The sequence below is a fragment of the Teleopsis dalmanni genome, chromosome 2 (genome assembly GCF_002237135.1).
Source record: "Teleopsis dalmanni isolate 2A chromosome 2, ASM223713v2, whole genome shotgun sequence".
In the NCBI taxonomy this organism is placed as follows: Eukaryota; Metazoa; Arthropoda; class Insecta; order Diptera; family Diopsidae; genus Teleopsis; species Teleopsis dalmanni.
The window spans coordinates 197,651,857-197,669,741 of record NC_051847.1 but is presented as its reverse complement, the minus strand read 5'-3'; the positions used below and the strand labels follow the sequence as shown (position 1 = coordinate 197,669,741).

General features: G+C 30.3%; 1 protein-coding gene across 1 annotated transcript in view; it reads right to left on the bottom strand.

Annotated features, from left to right (window-relative positions):
• Positions 1–14,072, bottom strand: part of LOC119676515 (ras-interacting protein RIP3-like) — a 65,512-nt gene extending 51,440 nt beyond the window's left edge. Inside the window, exon 1 of the mRNA XM_038087754.1 lies at positions 13,967–14,072. Within this exon, the coding sequence (XP_037943682.1) occupies positions 13,967–14,072 (106 nt within the window). The remainder of the gene's footprint in view (positions 1–13,966) is intronic.
• Between the last annotated feature and the right edge of the window lie 3,813 nt (positions 14,073–17,885).

Here is a 17,885-nt window from a genome sequence, read left to right as displayed (position 1 = left end):
TGTTTTGTAATTTAAATTGTTTCTAGCTTGACTTTATCTGTTGTCGGTACATTTTTTGTTTCGGCGGACGGTCATAATAAATTTTTGCTTTCTCCGTTTGTCAAACAAATATTTCATACGCCCTGTAAGCCCACATGCTTGACTTATTCCATTTACGTGTTACGTTAGTATATGTGTGATTTTGTTATGTATGTTTGATTATAATTTATTTTTCTGTTTCATAGTACTCCTACCTCCAACCTATGTATTTTATAATTTCCACTATGGACTTTAGATTTGTTTGTTATTTGTTATTTGTTTACTGTTGTTTTGTTTGTTTGTCTCGTTGTCCCACGTTGTCATCACGGAAAATATGTTTACTTAAGCTGTTTTTTTCTTTTAGAATTTTACAGATTTTATACGCTTTTTTAGCGTCTTTACAATTTTGATTTTTATTGTCTTTTTCCTGCAGTTCTGTGTTATCTGTCATTGTCAAGCACTTATCTTCAAGTACTTTTACGCTTCCTTCACTGTCATTGTCATCCTGTATGACCTTTGTTAAGACTAGTATTTTTTTTTTGCCCCCGTCGACTTCGTTTCATACTTCAAAAAGCACAAGACTTTACTGAGTTCATTCTATTCCCTTGATTTTATTATATTTAACGAGTATTGTCCTCAAACAGAAATAATAAAAAATGTATATATGAAAAATATCTTTGAAGTGTTTGTCTATAGTAAACGTTTTATATGCATTTTACATTTATAGTCTAACCATATTTAACACAAAGTATTAAATTTTTTATTTTTAATATAAAAGTTAAATATTTGAATACGTATTTTATAATTTTATAAATATTTAAAATATGCACACACTTGTTTTATTTACAAAAAAAAGGCTTATTTTAACATGTATTATAAACAATAAGGATAACCATCAACTGAAATTTTTGTTTAGTTAATATTGCATACATTTAGGCTAAAATGAATTTTATTTTCCTTGTAATTAACTTTCAGGTTAAAATGAATTTTAGTTTTCTCGATATAATTCTTAATGTTAAAATGAATTTAAGCTTTCTTGAGATAATTTTATTGCAAAGTAATATACTTTATAATGGTGCTACATATAAACAATAGTTATAATAATAATGAAATCATATTTGAAAACCAAATTATGGTAAAGCTTTATTAAAACTTTATGATCACCTAAAAAAATTGATTGATTTTGATATATGAATGAATCACACCATTAAGAAAGATATTCTTGCTCTTATCCAAAAATAATAAGCATCGCTTTTATTCCAAGAGTTAGTAGTTATCAACCTAATTTTAGACAGCGTGTCAACACAAGTCTGCAATGCCCGCCATCTGAATTTAACAGTATGAGTATATGAGTTAGTATAATACTGATATTAAGATAGTGTGATGAGTTGCTTATTATTATTGCATATTAGTTGCATTACATACTTAGAGGAGACAACTGGACGCGGTCAATACTCTCAGTGATTGGTTGGTAATACCGAGTACCTTCATTTCTTTGGTCAGCTGATTGTTCCACCGAAATTGCGAACGTTCCCTAACGAGTTTCTCACCAGCGGGAACTTAATGAAACAACTTTGTAGCTGTAGCCATTTTCTTCCATTCTGACTACATGATCAAATCAGTGAAATCGCAGAATTTTTATATGCTTAACTTTGTCTATATTACAATATAGCTCATACAGCTCATGAATCCAACTGATTCGATACTCGTGGAGATGTTACTTTGTCTGAAGAAACATCTCATGATATTTGTTGAGAAATATATGTTACAAAAAATAAGCCCCTGCCAATATATCGAATAGGTTGAAGCCATCGAATTTTGGCCAACAATCATTATTAAACATATATAGTATCTGCATCTAATGACTGACATGAAATTAGTTCACTGCTCGATTTCATTGATCCATACCATACCGACGTTTAGTTTTCGGGTCGAATTACAATTACAATGACATGCTAGAAGGATTAATATACAACTTTGTTAATATGGTGTGTTAGACTCTTAGCCATTCTTAATTTTGGTTAACTCTTCAATTATGTAGTTCATTCCTTAGAGTATGTGGTACGAAACGCGTATAAATCGTGTGTTGGATAAAATATTTGATCAAAGTTTGACAGATTGTGCTTATGCCAATGCTTATGTCGATATGGCAATTGTGCAAATACACAGCAGTTCAAAGAGTTTGTCTCAACTTTGTCGATATTTTATTTATTTTTGGTACTGGTATTCAAGCATCATCTTTAACGACCCCAAGACCGTCACAAAACAGGATAGTCTATGTGTAGAACATATTTTCGTTCTCGAACATATTTGTTTAACATTTTAGGGACATTTTCACTCAGTTTACACATAATTATAATAAGCATCTAATGCTTCATGTTGATTCTTCCCGAAGATAACACAAACTGTTAAAGCATAGTTTCAAGGAAATTTATTCAAATTAGATTTTCTTTAGAGATTAACAATTAGCTAATTATGATAATGATCACCTACATGATTCACTTATAAATCCAGAATATTTTTAAGGAATTTTCAATCCATCTTTCTATTTGTGAAACCTTTAGTATCATCGGATCTAGGACTATGTATTTTCAGACCATGCATATACATACATACTAAGTAACGAGATAAACAGATAATTGCGTTGAGTGTTTAGAGTATTCAGTGAAATTTTCTTTTTGTTAAATTTTTAAACTTATTTTTACGATTAACTAATTAATTAAGTAAAAATAAAAATGCAAAAAAAACAGTGCGGCTTGCGAAATAAATAAAAGTTTATTATTATCTCTTCATTATTATCTATATTCAACTACAATGCTCATTTGTCATTTTAACCACAAATTTATGTAGTAAACTTTTCTATTATTTACAATTAGGATTTGTTACCCTTTCATAACTCTTAAATCCTTTTAATTAACAAAACATGTTCTCTGTTAAAACGGCCTCCTGTACTAAATGCCTTATTTATATCTATTTTGATAAGTGCAAAATTCTATTTAATATTATATGAAATTAAGTAAAGTATTAAAATCCATTGTCTAAGCACTGCAAATTAGTTAAAATCTAAATATATACACGAGTGTACATTAAGACCATCATTCTCATTATTAAACTTATTAACGTTGTTCTGAGTTTGTTATTTTATCTTACTAAAATATTAACAGACTTTCAAGTCCTTTGGAAAATGCCATACATTCATATTTGTTGTGCAAACCCAACAAATATGTTAGGAAGCTTTTGTTGGACGACCTTTTCGAAGTAAGCTCATTAATATTCTGTTTTTCTATGCTTAAAGGAACGCTTACTTTCAATTTATGAGTATTGTGATTCGTAGTCATTAAGCAACCCCAAAAATTAATTGAAATCTCATCCACAAACACAGGCACACAAAGGAATCACTTAACTTTCATTTAAATAATGCATAAAACCGCATATAAAAACTTCTTCACAGCAACCGAAATTTGTGAAAATTTTTAATACTTTTTCAATGAACGTGTCTAACATTTACGAGTACTTAAATTAGAGAAGTAAATAAAAGGTATTCCACTTCCACGTGGACATGGCAGTGTTCACATGTTTCACATTTTTTATTGCACACTTCAGTGGAAAAATAAAAAAGATTTAAAAAATTTCATTGAAAATATTGCGTCAGGACACAAAAGACATTTTCATTGCTAAAAAATTAACATTTTGGTATGTTAATTAGAGAATGACGAGCTTAAGTCGTAACAACAACAATAACACCTTACATACTACAGATAGAAATCATACCAAATGTGCAATATTATATCCTTTAGTCGTTATCGGTAGAAAGCGAGGAGTACTTTTACGTACATACTTACCATGTAACCTTAAACCTACAGTATCTTTAGACTAAATTTATAATTTTGTTAAAATATAAATATGTCCTAATAATAATAATCTTTAACGCACGTATGAAGGCTCCTAGTAATACATTCCATTTTGATTGCATCGGTAGCAATTAAACGAATATAACATAATCCTTAGTGCGAAGCGATTCCTACCTAATATCTATGTTATTCTTAGCATCACATCACCTAGTTGGTATATGTAAGTCCATATTGATTGAGAGTGAAGAAATACCTAGGTATGTATATTTTAGGTACAGTCAATATCAATCTCTCAAGAAGCTAATTTGAGTATTTATTGCCTTATTCTACAATAAGCACATCATTTAAGTAGTGAAATAAAAGTTTTATTTCTATAAGTGCTTTTATTCCTGCCAGTAAGACACGAGAATTGACATTTGATAATTTTGGGGACAGACCAACACAAATTTGACTGGTAGATTTGCAACAGTCAAGTGAAAAGCGACAAATATACTCCAAATAAAGAACCCTTAACTTCATCTATTGAAGTAAGTGGAAAGTATCTAAGAAAACTTCCCGGAAGAATATTTAAATGCATAAATTTAAATGGAAGTTTCTTAACGGGAAACTAGATTTTAGTTAGGCGAGAGGGATTACCCTGTTTAATCTCTAATAATATATGTTCACTTTCATTGGAAAAGAAGACACCGGAATAGCAGTTATATTTTCTTACACTTTATCCAGAATCAGGCTTAACTTTTTGAGCACCCTATTCTTTAATACACTCGTTAAAATTTCGAACATTGGCCAGATATTTGTATTTATCAATGTGTTTGATTGTTTACTCAACTTTCTTTTCATAATTACAAGAAATGTGGAATTAAAATGACTTTATTAAGATCTTAGCAACTAAATAAATTGGATTCGATCCCTCCAACACGTTATCTACCTATCCAAGAGTGTTTTTCACCTGCGAAGAAATAATCTCTTTAAAATATAAAATTTAACAAACAAAATACAACTGTCTTTCCCTCTCTCTCCCTCTCTCTTTCTTCGTTTCTTTCTCATCCACCCTTTCTCTCTCCCTCTCTGTTTCGTCGTTTCTTTCTTATCCACCCTTTCTCTCTCTCTCTCTCTTTTTTCGTTTCTTTCTCATCCACGCTTTCTCTCTCCCTCTCTCTTTTTTCGTTTCTTTCTTATCCACGCTTTCTCTCTCCCTCTCTCTTTCTCACTATTTCTTTTTCTTTTTCACTTTCTTTCTCTTTCTTTCTCTCTCTCTCGCTCTCTCTCCTTATTATTTTGATGATTTATAGTTTTTTAATAGTAAACTAGAAAATAAACTACTAAATCAACTGATAAATGATTTTTAAAATACATGTATTTATTTCATTTCACTGTTAAATCTTCTTAAATATTCTTTTAATTATTTTATTTAAATACAACAATTTTGAAATTTCATATACCAAAAATCATAGCTGTAAAGTGTTTGAGTTGCCACGTGTAGAATGTTATGGATGAATTTAATCCTTTTTAAAAATAATATAATTACCAAATTCATAAAAACAAATAAAAATATGACAGTGTTTCTATGCTTTCTGTTCAAAAAAAATAATATAAATAAAAATAACTAAACTTAAACTGAAAAAAAAAAAATAAGCATCAATTTGCAGACAAATCTAGAACCAACAGTCAGACGGAGTTATCATATACAAAGATAGACATGACTCTACGTACTCTACGTACAATCTGTGTGGAATGATAATTCAGGGAAAAACTCCCTACTAACACTGTTGGCAGACTCAAAGGCAATATCAGTGAAGTCCAGATGATTAACAAGCATGGAAAAAATAAGCTGTAACCAAGCAACGTCGCAAGTCTGCTCCAGCCAGCCTATACCCTCCAGTCAAACTCCACTAAAACGTTGTATCTATTACCACGCTTTTTGCTATTAAAGTATTAAAATACTCGTCGCTGTATTTATGCTCCGTCGTCCATGTTTTAAGTCGCTTTTAAGTATTTAAATGTGGAAACGCTAACAACGCCAACCTTGACGCATTAAGCTATTTTGTAACCTAAGCTGCAGGTGCCAAAGTGGCTTTTCATATTTTAAAGATTTTCTTTTATGACGATTCTCTTCCATTGCACTTGTGCTGCTGTTAGGGTTACTTAAGGTCTTTAATAATATAATCATGTTGTTATTATTGTTTATATTATTTGTTGTTATTGTTATTGTTTTTGTGCGCTCATCTTCAGTGTAGCTTCTGCAGAAGTCAATGGTTTAATTGAATTAGGGGATTTCGAAATTTTGTGAAATTTTAAAACATCAAATTAGTAAGACTTAAGGGTTGTGAATTGTTAAGGGTTGTTAAGTTTTAAGTATTCGCTTACATTTGTCAAGGAAAATTTCAAGTTTATTATTTATTCTTTATAAATTTATATTTATAAATAAATACAATAAGAAGATTTTCCAGTGCCACCATTAAAGTATTATTTTTCTGCACTCAAAAATGTTCAGATATGAGTACAATTAGGTTTTGTCTCCAAATGCCATCATACTTCGCCTTATTTAATCTTAAACCTTGTTTCTTTCAAATTATTATACACTTGGGTAATGTAATCACCTAATGTTCACTCAGTTGTTTGGCACACAAAAGCAACCAATAATGACGTAAATAAATATACCAAACACATTAATCGCATGACACTGTCAATGTTCTTGTCATTATGTCCCTATTAATGTGACTCGAAGCGTGGGTAGAGCTGATGACTGACTAGATGACTGGCTGACTGGATGACTGGCTGTATGGTTGTATGGCTAAATGGCTCAATGGCTAACTGAATAACTGATAACATTGGTTACTTTGTGGTGTCCATGCATATAAAATTCTATAAGCGTCATTTCCTGCTTAAACCAAAGCCTACTACTACTACGAGTATTCCTCTGCACCCCACTTTATTTTAGTGATTATAGTATGTGCGTGCCTTCAATATTTCTACTTTTACTTCTCCTTAAGTTATTTTTTTTTTCGTTGTATTGTGCTATGTTCCTGAAAACATTCCCTGTCATGTTGTATTAACCTTGCTTTTCCGGAAGCATGTGTCACTTGTGCTATTTGAAAGAATACGTGAATACGTGATTGTTTTCCTATACATTTTGTATACATAAGCCGGCGAGATGGGCGAAAATATATTTGCAAAATTGACGTCAAGACGATAAAATGCCTAAGCCACTGGCTTGTAACCTGGTGGAATTTCTGTTGACGTGTACACGAGTCGAGTCGAGTCGAGTTGAGTTGAGTTGAGTCTACATTCCGTAATTTAACATGAATAGTTTATTTTATTTGTGCTGATGATGGCATGAGTTTTATGTCGAAAGACCGCAAAGATAATCTGCAAATAAAATCAGTAAAAATAAATTATGTTCAGATTAAATTGCATGAACTGGAATGACTTAGCACATTAGTTCTATTTAAATAGCTACTTTATGAATACAAAATATATATTAGATTACTGCTATGTATGATATATTGTAAGTAATATTGATTATAAGTAATAATCATATTCTTATATGAATGTTTACACATTTTTTTTAATATGGCAGAAATAATAGAGCAATGAATAAAATAATATCTTCATTTAGTTTTTAACTAGTATCTATATGTACTAATATGATTTTATATTATTATGTTGAAGCTGTTTTGAGCCAGTGCACTTAAGCACTTATACGCTTTTTTACCTCGAGTCCCTCCTTATACCTTAACTAGATTATTGTTTATCACTACATCAGCAATAATTGACCTCAGATCTGCATACCTCCCCGAGGAGCCTGTAACCATTTTGAGATTTGATAACACGGTGTTGGTAAGTCTGTCAGTTTTCGCAAATAATTTCAGGGCTCCATCGTTTATGTATTTTTTGATGGAATCAATCTTGATGTCTCTGAGGATGTCATTCGTCCTAATGTATTATATTATAATATATTTAATTGCTATCTTCTGTTGATATATATTTTTATTCCTATATAATGTGTATATATACCTATATTACGCTTATTCAGTCTTCTTATGCAGTTCCTGGTATAATTCAGTATGTGTTATTTTTAATATAATTCCCTTGTAAAAAATGACGGGATTCTGTATGTATTATTTTTAACACAAAGCCTTTGTAAATTCCACTTGAGACGGCAGCTGAGGCTATACATAGATAATAACTCTGTAAATATTGACTTCCAAGTGATTGAATGTCCCCTGTTTAACTGAGCAGACAAGCGACTTCACATACCTATACCAATAAAAAAGAATGCAGAAGTTAATATTATCATTTAATATTGTCTCTAATCACATGATTATTTCTTGACATGTTCAAACATAGCGCCCTCTATTGAGTGTAACGCATATTCTTAATCCCATTCTTTTTCGACTATAATGTTTCGACAGATGAGCTACACTTCCATCAGTTCATAAAGCACTCTTAAGTCTATTGATGTTGAAGTTGCTAAACTTAGTGACTATATAATAAGTCACATAGAAATATGATAAAATAATAACCATTAGATATCGTGTTGCAAACAACAAAACTAAACCTTGAAAATACAATCTTTACATATTGGATTAGCCAAAAGGTATTTCACTTTTTTAGAGACCCTATGCTCCACTGAGAGATAAGGATAAGAGAGAGAGAGAGAGAGAGATTTCACTTTTTTTAGTTTAGTTAAGTTTAAGGTGTAATAAACTAAATGGTGTTTTATATATAATAATTTTTACTCTTCTTTGTATTTATATAAGAGGTGGTCAAAAAGTTTTGCTTCCAATTAAGTATAATCCCAATTTAGATTATATTGAATTGGTGTTGTTGTTTATTTTTATATACGTATAAACTCCTCTTAATATCACTCCATACTCATTCTCCAACGATAGCTTAACTTTTATAATCTCCTGCATAGTAAGTTTCTTCTTTCTTTCTTTTTATGAATATTTTTGCACTCTAAACATAACTCTTTTATACTCATATGAATATGAATACGTATATAGTATATATATATATATATATCCATTTATACATATTTCTTAACATGATTTTTGTTTCAATAATCCATATTTAAATATTTCATAGATACTTCAAATGTGAGTACAATGAATTACATACAAATACTTTTTATGAAGGAGTAACATACATTTCCTTTGAGTGGTAATTTATTAGTACACACATAAAAACTATTGCTCACTTCACTTTTGGTTTTACGCCTTTAGCTGTACTTTCTCCTCCACACCAAGTTTTATATAACTTTTGTTACACTTTTTTAACCCCTCTGCGTAGCATTTCTTGCATTTTTCATACAAGTATCTGAAAGTATCTGAAAGCAACTGAAAGCAACTGGAAACAACTGAAAGCAATAGTAGACAGACAACTTAAATAATATGGCCAATTTAAAATGTTTTCTGTCAACATCATCATCAGCATTTATACGACTATCAACATCAACATCAACATGTACGTCATTATGAGCAAAATTATTGCCAACGTAATGAAGATTACTGGCAAAGTTGCTATTCATACTTCTCTGTTCTTGTGGTCGTTGTCTTATGCGAACAATACCAGAACTTTACCAGATATCAATGAGAACAATATGGCCATTCACTACAAATACAACTATTAATATAGTATTTTATTGCACGTGTACGCACAATAGAATTTTACTAGTGTCCTTTTGTTGCAAAATACTTACACCACCCAACATCGACTCCATCACAATGGTTCCTTCACTTGGTATGGAACATTTCACAGCATTGTACGCTTGGGGCAATTGAAATGTTAAAACACATGCCAATAAAATCTTTTATTTCATTAGCTTTGTAGTATAATTTCTTGTTGAGTCTGCACTCTGCACACTCACTCTACATACTGTATACATATGCGTATATTTGCGAAGGGCTCCCTATCTCAGAGTGCAATTGTTATGAAGACCTATTCGAATTTCTTTGATAGATACCCATACATTTCGAAAAAAAAAATCTTTATTTCACTTTGGACAAGTGGTAATACAGTAAAGTTACTGTATTAGTCACGTTCATGGTTCGTCTTCTATGCTAATATGATTAGCTATAGATTTTATTAACACTCTACACTCCACTCTCTATAGTTTATAGTTGCATTTCATTTCATTAGATATGGTAATATGGGATATATTATTTGTCAATTAGTTTTGTTTTATTGGAAGATATATGTAGATTTCTTAACTAATTTACTTTGACAACTGCGAGTATCTTAAGATACTATTCGCATAGTCAATGCTATGAGATTAAATTACGTTTGATAAAAATTACCCTTAAGTTTATGTGAATATAAGAAAATCCTTATTTATACAATATTTAAAGCAGATATTGTATATAGTTTGCTATTTTGAAAAAGTTTACCTATAGTAGCAAAATAAATACCGGTTATCGTGAAAATATTAGATGCAGATTTAGATAAAAGTTGGATTTTTGGATATTTGTATTTAAAGGTGTTATATTTTAAGGTGAATGAGTTGTGTATTCCCTAGATGACCTAGACCTAGATCCTCAAAAAGAAAAGCCTCTATTCTTAACACGAGATCATAACAACTGTTACTTATAGAATCACTTTTAAGTCCTTATTATAAGTCCTTATTTAAATTCTTATAAAGTTAAGCATATATTGAATTTAAGTACTGGACACTGACAAATGAGCAGGTGAGATAAGTCCCTCAATATTATTAAAATAGGTCGTAAGTCTATGTAATTTCCTACTGCCTTTTTATGACATGAACTGCACTATTAACATCAATAATCAAATATATGTTTTATTATTTATAAATTCTATTTTGTACAATATAGTTTTTTGCCAAAATATATATAATATTTTCTTCTTAATTAATATTGTTGCTTATATCATAATTCATTTTAATTAATATTAATTAATACAATTTTATTTCATTTCTTTCAGGTAATTTTCCGAATATATCAACACAATTGTTAAATATAATTTTGCACATAAATTGGGTAAGCAAGCAATATAAACTTTAAAATCAATAAAAAAAATTCAACACAACGAAATGATTTTCAGTTATATAATACACACTTATATACAGGGTGTTTCTCAATAAAGTGCTTCAACTTATAAAGGTGATACATTAGACTAAGAAACAAATATGAATATGAGATAAATCCCGACCTTTTTAATATTTATTAAAATATTAATTCAAAATGTCACAAACATATCTCATGTGGCAGTGCTTAACTCTAGCTAGGAGAAGATTTATAACCTTCGGGGCCACTTAGTGACAGCCAAATTTTTAGAACTGTCAGGTTGGTTCACCATTACCTAATAGGGGAGTCGTTGTCTTTCGGCGTTGGTCGTATAATGATCATTTAGTCTATGTACAAACCCACGTTATTTCTTTGGTACCACAGCGGGCCATTATTTAAGCTCAAGTGGGCTTTAGTGGTTACAAGGCCGCCGTCACTCCAACCTAACCGAAACTAATTCAAAATAATGGGATGTCACTCAATTAATAAAGTATCAAAAAGTCGTTTTTCTGCAAAAGATAGTTAAAGCAAATGACTCTCAATAGCTTATTTATTTTCAATATTTATTAAAATATTTATTCAATATGGTAGGATAGTAAGATACAGGGCGTCAAAAAGTCGTAAACGATACTTCAAGCAAATAACTCGCAATATCTTAATAATTTTCGTTATTTATTGATATATTAATAGAGAGATTTTAAAAAGTAGTGAACTACAACAACAAAAATTATTTTCATATTATTTCAAATGAAGTTTTGACTGACCATACAGCTGTTTCGATAAAAAATAAAATAAATAATTTTTTGAGACTGCAAATACCAAGAATCGAACTCATGCTCTGCCAAATTTGGAACTCAGAGTCAGCGCTTCTTAACCATCCTGACTTTTATGTTCGCGCTTTTTTTCTGGTGTTTTGTTAATTTGCTGTGAAAGTTTTATTATTAAATTCACTTCCTGTGTTTATATTAGTACGAAATCATAAACCAGCTGTAGAATAATTGAATTTTTTAATTATATTTTTATTTTTTAATTGTTAAATTTCATTACTATTCCATTTGTAGAGCCATTATTTGTCGCATGCTTTCTTATTACTCTTTCTTGTGTATACTGATCTGATCACCTAATACGTTAATAAATAATTGATATATTAATTCTATAAGATTGAGTACGTGGAGTCAAAGAGTCATATCTCTGAAAAAGATACTTTAATCAATTATATCTCAATGTCTTAATCATTTTCAATATTTATTCAATATGGTGGGATACAGTGTGTCTAGAAAACATATATCTAAAAAATATACTCAGATCAAATATCTTGCAATATCCTATTAATTTTCATTACTTAGCGATATGTTAATTCAATATGGTGGAGTACGGGGAATCGAAGAGTCGTATCTCTGAAAAAGATGCTTAGATCAAATATGTCTTATTGTATTTATTATTTTCATTATATTTCGTTATATATAATAATGAAATAATTTTCATTATTTATTGGTATATTAATTCAATATGGTGGAGTACGGGGAATCGAAGAGCCGTATCTCTGAAAAAGGTGCTTAGATCAAATATCTTCCATTGTTTTTATTATTTTCATTATTTTTCATTATAAATAATAATGAAATAATTTTCATTATTTATTGGTATATTAATTCAATAAGCTGGGATACAGGGTGTCAAGGAGTCGTATCTTTGAAAAATATACTTTAATCAAATAACTCACAATATCTTAAAAATTATTTTACCAGATATATTCAATTTTATATCAATTTGTAGTGCATTTATGGTCCCTGTATTTATTTGTATAATATATCTACAATAATGAATGCCTATGAGAATTCAGTTGGTATAATTTAAATCGACTAACAAAAAATGATGCACTGCGATTGTAAGTAAAACTTTTGCGGCCACATTTCCCACATATGCCGCATCGTTCAGTGAATGCCAAGTGTTTATATTGTAAAATATGAAATACTAAAATTGAATTAAATTGAGTGCGAAAACTTTGTAAACGTTTCAATGATTTCAACTGAAATTGCAAAAAAAAAAATTTAAATAAAAATAATAAGTATGAAAAAAAAATAGAACAAAAAATATTGTTAAAAAATTGAAAAATACTAGAAAACTATTTTCATTTTCATGGTGAGATGCACTAAGCGCAACAAATTAATTTCTTGTGAAAAATATATAACACATGCAATGCAACAGACCAACAACAACCACAACCACAACTTAAACACTAATAAGCAACAACACTAAATACTAAATACTAAACACTAAACACTGACAAAATACATACAACAGTAGCGCGGATGCATTTCGAATGCAATTTCAATTGCAATTGCAGTATTTTTTATAATAATCGGCAGCAGCAACGCATTGCAATTGCAACTGCACTTGGCTTTCGAGCTTGCATTGTTTTTGTTTTTTTCTTTTTTTTCAAAATTTCTGAACAATTTTTTTCGACTTGCATTTCATTTAGTTTTTTTTCTTCAGTTTGATTTTTTTCCATTTTGTATCTGAATATGAATAAGTAGTCATATGCAGTCATATGTGCTTGCATGCTTAGTTATTGTTTAAAAATGTGCAGTATTTATATATGCAAATTTGTTGCTGAAATAATAATGTTGTTGTCTGCAGTTATGCGATAAGTCCGATTCGATGCGCTAAAATGTCTGGTGCTATTTAATGAATTCAATGCGATTTGGTTTGGCATGCTCACGTGCTCGCACGACTATCTGCGAATGCACAGGTGTATCTATGAAATTTTATGTGTTTGCATGCGTATTTACCGTTCATACAAATGTGTACTTGCAATGACACCATATTTTAACAAGTGCAACTGTAATGCCAACAATTGCAACTACTACAACAGCAATAACAACGAGCAATAACAATGAGCAATAACAGCGAGAATGGCAATGAGTATAAGCACGAGAACGAGAACGAGAATGACATTAGCAACAACCGTAACAACCGTAGCGGCAATAGCAACAACAACAACAGCAACAACAGCAACAACAGCAGCAGCAGCAGCTTTAACACATAAATCACGTATTTACTTAGCTAAGTTACCGTGCTGCAGTTTTTGACACGTTGGCATATCGACATTATCGCAAACACGTACAAAATTTGTTGCAACAGTAATTGTTGCACCATTTCGTGATGAAAATTTTTTCATAGCAATGTTCTCTTTTTCTTTTATTTTTTCGGTGCTTCTAGTAACTGCAACATTCTAACAAGCTTTTCCTTAGTCATGAAGTTTTTGATTTACATTTTCGGCATGAAAAATGGATTATTTATTAAAGTTCGGTAAGACGAACGTCAGCAACAACAATTTCATGATTTATGAATACAAAAATGTTGTGCGTTAATATATTTCTAAATGAACTCAAAACATAGTCATAACCGCCAAGCCATACTGACTGACAACTGCAACACATAAACCTCTCTAACATTGACTTAATGTTATGGATTTTGACAAAAATGTAGCAATATGTGCCATTTTTCATACAAAAACCATACAAAATGCACACAAAAATGGACAACTTCTTTGCTTACGACTTTTGCTGAATTGGAGTTTAATCATATACGAAGTCTCCTTTAAGAGTAATATAGTCATTTTAATGCTTCACTAATATTTCGATACCCCTCTTGAAAAATGAGCCAAAATTTTAACTTTAAACACGAAATATAGCTTAGTCTGTGAACAAGTAGTATGGCTGTTCGCCATGTCTTCCGAATACAGTGGGTGTGAAAGCAATTCGAACGTAATAGATAGAATGATAAACAACGACTTTATGACCTAGCGCATTGTCTTGGCGAAAGAAGACTTTTTTCTTCATATAAAATGTTAATTTCACTATTTCTTCTTTCAGGGGCACTAGTTGGGTTATGTAGTAATCGCTAATTATAGTCTGTACTTTTTTTTAAGTAATCCATAAACAAAATCCTAAAATACATAGGTTCCTAAAAAAACGTACACCAAATCTTGCCATCGTTTTTGTTGCGATTTTTGGCTGCTTTTGGTAAGATTCTCTGGCTGTGAAATAAAAACTAATTTTCGAACCTTAAAATTAAGGCGGCACAGTCTTAAACCGCCAGCAGCAAAGAATGAACCTGTGTACCCGGTCTGATGCCTTTACTTATGAATATTATATTTACCCCTTCTGGATGCCTTCACATATCTTGATATATCCAGGTAGGCTGATTGGAGTAATTCTTAAAACAAGACTTGCATTTTGTATTTATTGTCTTTAAAAAAGTAAGGGATCGGATATTATGTTAGGGCTGATGATCGTCGTATATATTTTGTTATCGTCCTAATATGTACAATATGTTTCGTAGACTATGTAGACTTTATATGCTGGGAACCTTCATCATTATCTAAAAATTATTTAAAGTTTTAGTTAGTAATTATTCTCTTAATAGATCTATTCTCATCATTTTTTCACTTAGTAAATGAAAAGAAGTTTTTTTTAATATATATAAAATTCTATATATTATAATTTATTCACAAGTACAAGGAGCAGCAGTCAAGAAACACAAATGGCAATGACTTGAACATTACCTTCAAAATTGACTTTCAAAAGTGCTAGATAAGCTCTTAAATAATATCAAAAGAAGCCCTGAGGGTAGAAACCTTCGAGTAGCGTCATCTAAAATATAGGGAAGAATCAAAAACAAATATCAATCATGCCGTTTTAAGTCGTGTAGAATTAAAGGAAGTTATTCGGATTTCTACGCTAAATTAATGGTATATAGAGAAAAAGTTTTTACTGTTACTACTAAAATATAAAACGATTGATTGTATTTGACATATGAGTGAATAATTCAAATTTTAGTTTGTAGTTTGAATTTAACTTTTTCCTAAAATATTTGTAAAGTGCTTGTATATAGCATAGTAAGGATAGACTAGCTGCACTATTTTTGTTTTATTCTATGAAAGAATATATAAATGCGCAGTTCATTGCTAGACTAGTAATCAATACAATTTTAATATAATATTAAATTAGCAGGTAGCTATTGAAATATGATTATATGATATGATTATTTTTGGATAAGTATATATAGCATATTTGCAGTTTTTATGAAATCGCTGTTGCTTAATAAAACTTCCTATAAAATGGTAATGGATTTTAAACTTTTTTTCTCCATTTTTTATTCTATGATTTTGAACCTCACCCCAAAAGCGTAACTATAAACTTTCAATACACCAAAATTTTTAGAAACTAATTATTTTGCATTGCTTAATAGAAAGTCTCAAGCACGGTTGCCGCTTGAAAATTTTTTTCTGTACCAAAATTGGTTTAAAAAGGTACCATTTCTGTAAAAAAAGGTCCAAAAATTTTTTGGACCTTTTTGTTTTTTTGTTCTGTGTTTTTCATAGTGTTATAAATGAACAAAATATAAAATAGTGCAAAGTTGCATTTATAAAAAAAATTAATTGGAAATATCCACAATAAAGTTGGGTCGTCAAAAATGTACCATTTTTTGAGCATGAGTACCAAACGAAAAAAAAAGTACCAATTTTGGTACTAAAGTACCATAAGTGGCAACCGTGAGTACAATATTTTTCTTTTACTCAGACTCTCTGAGATTTTTAATATTTTTAATCCTCTTACTACTTCAAAATTCTAATTAAAAATCAAGTAAGAAAATTTATTTTATTTCTTAAAATCCCAGAACTTTTTTAGTTATCCAAGCGCTTATCCAAAGCTATTCCTTACCAAAGATGTTAAGTACAATGACTTTGCTCTCGTAAAGTTAAAGTCTTTAAACTAAAAGTTTATTAGGGTTCTTCCACTAAAATATTTTTATGTATTCATTTATACTTTTTCATTTTATTTTATTTTTCTTTAAATTCCTTTATTGAATTTCTTAACAGAATTTTTAATTCTGCTTCGCACTATCATCTTCTTCCTTGAAACTACACGGTCTCTTATATATTCCAACTTCATCACTTCATTGTGTGCGCTGTGCTTACTTAAGCACTGACACACAATAGCTTTTGTTGTTGCTATTGCTGTTCTTATTTCTATATCCGGCTTTAATATGCTTCCGTTTCCGTTCTTAAACCGTATAGTGTACAATTTTTTTTACACTTCGTGTGTTTGTTGGTTAAACTTTTATTTAAACTTTTGCTTCCAGCCATTTCGCTTTTGTTATTGTAGCCATCTTAACTGGGTTGAGTTGAGAAGTACATTAAGTCTATTCCACACTCACTCTCTTTCTCTCAATCTCAATCTCACTCTCTCCAAAATTGTATATTTCTCTCTTATTAACACTTTATTAGTCGTGCTCTCGCTCTCTCTCTCTCTTTTTCTCTCTCTCTCTCACACTTCCATTCTTCTCCCACTTATATCCCATCAAATTTATGATTTGCGTCCTATTGTTGCTATTGTTGTTACCAGAAGTGCAAATGAAATTATTCTTTGGTACAACGTGGAAAGCGTACAAAAAAGGCAAAAAATAATTAGAAATAAAAAAGTAATTGAATAGTTTTACTCTATGGTTTTTCATTTCATTTTTAGTTATCCTTTTATCCTGTTTTTGTTGCCAACGTAAAAGTTTTTACCCTACAAACGCAAAGTTAATAATAATTTCCTGTCGTAAACTGGGTGCTCATGTTAGTTCCCTGGCATGGCTGTTACTGTTGTTGGCACTTAAGTTGCCGTTACAGTTGTTATTGTTGTTATGATTGTTGTTGTTGTTGTTGTTGCCATTGCTGTTGCTGTTCCTGCTGCTGCTGCTGCTGCTGTTAGTGTTGATAGCACTTTCGTGTACCTCGAGTACGTGTTGCAGCAAAGTTTTTACTGTGTACTCGAGTAGAACTAAGGTTCAGTAATTGAAGAAAATTAAGTTTTATCGTTGCACAATGTTGGTGAAATGGTGTTGCAAAAGCACGTATTCAGTGAAGTTATTTTTGGAGATTTATTTTTTTATTTTCTACAATTTTATTGTTAAAATGTATTATTAATTGATTTTAACAAAA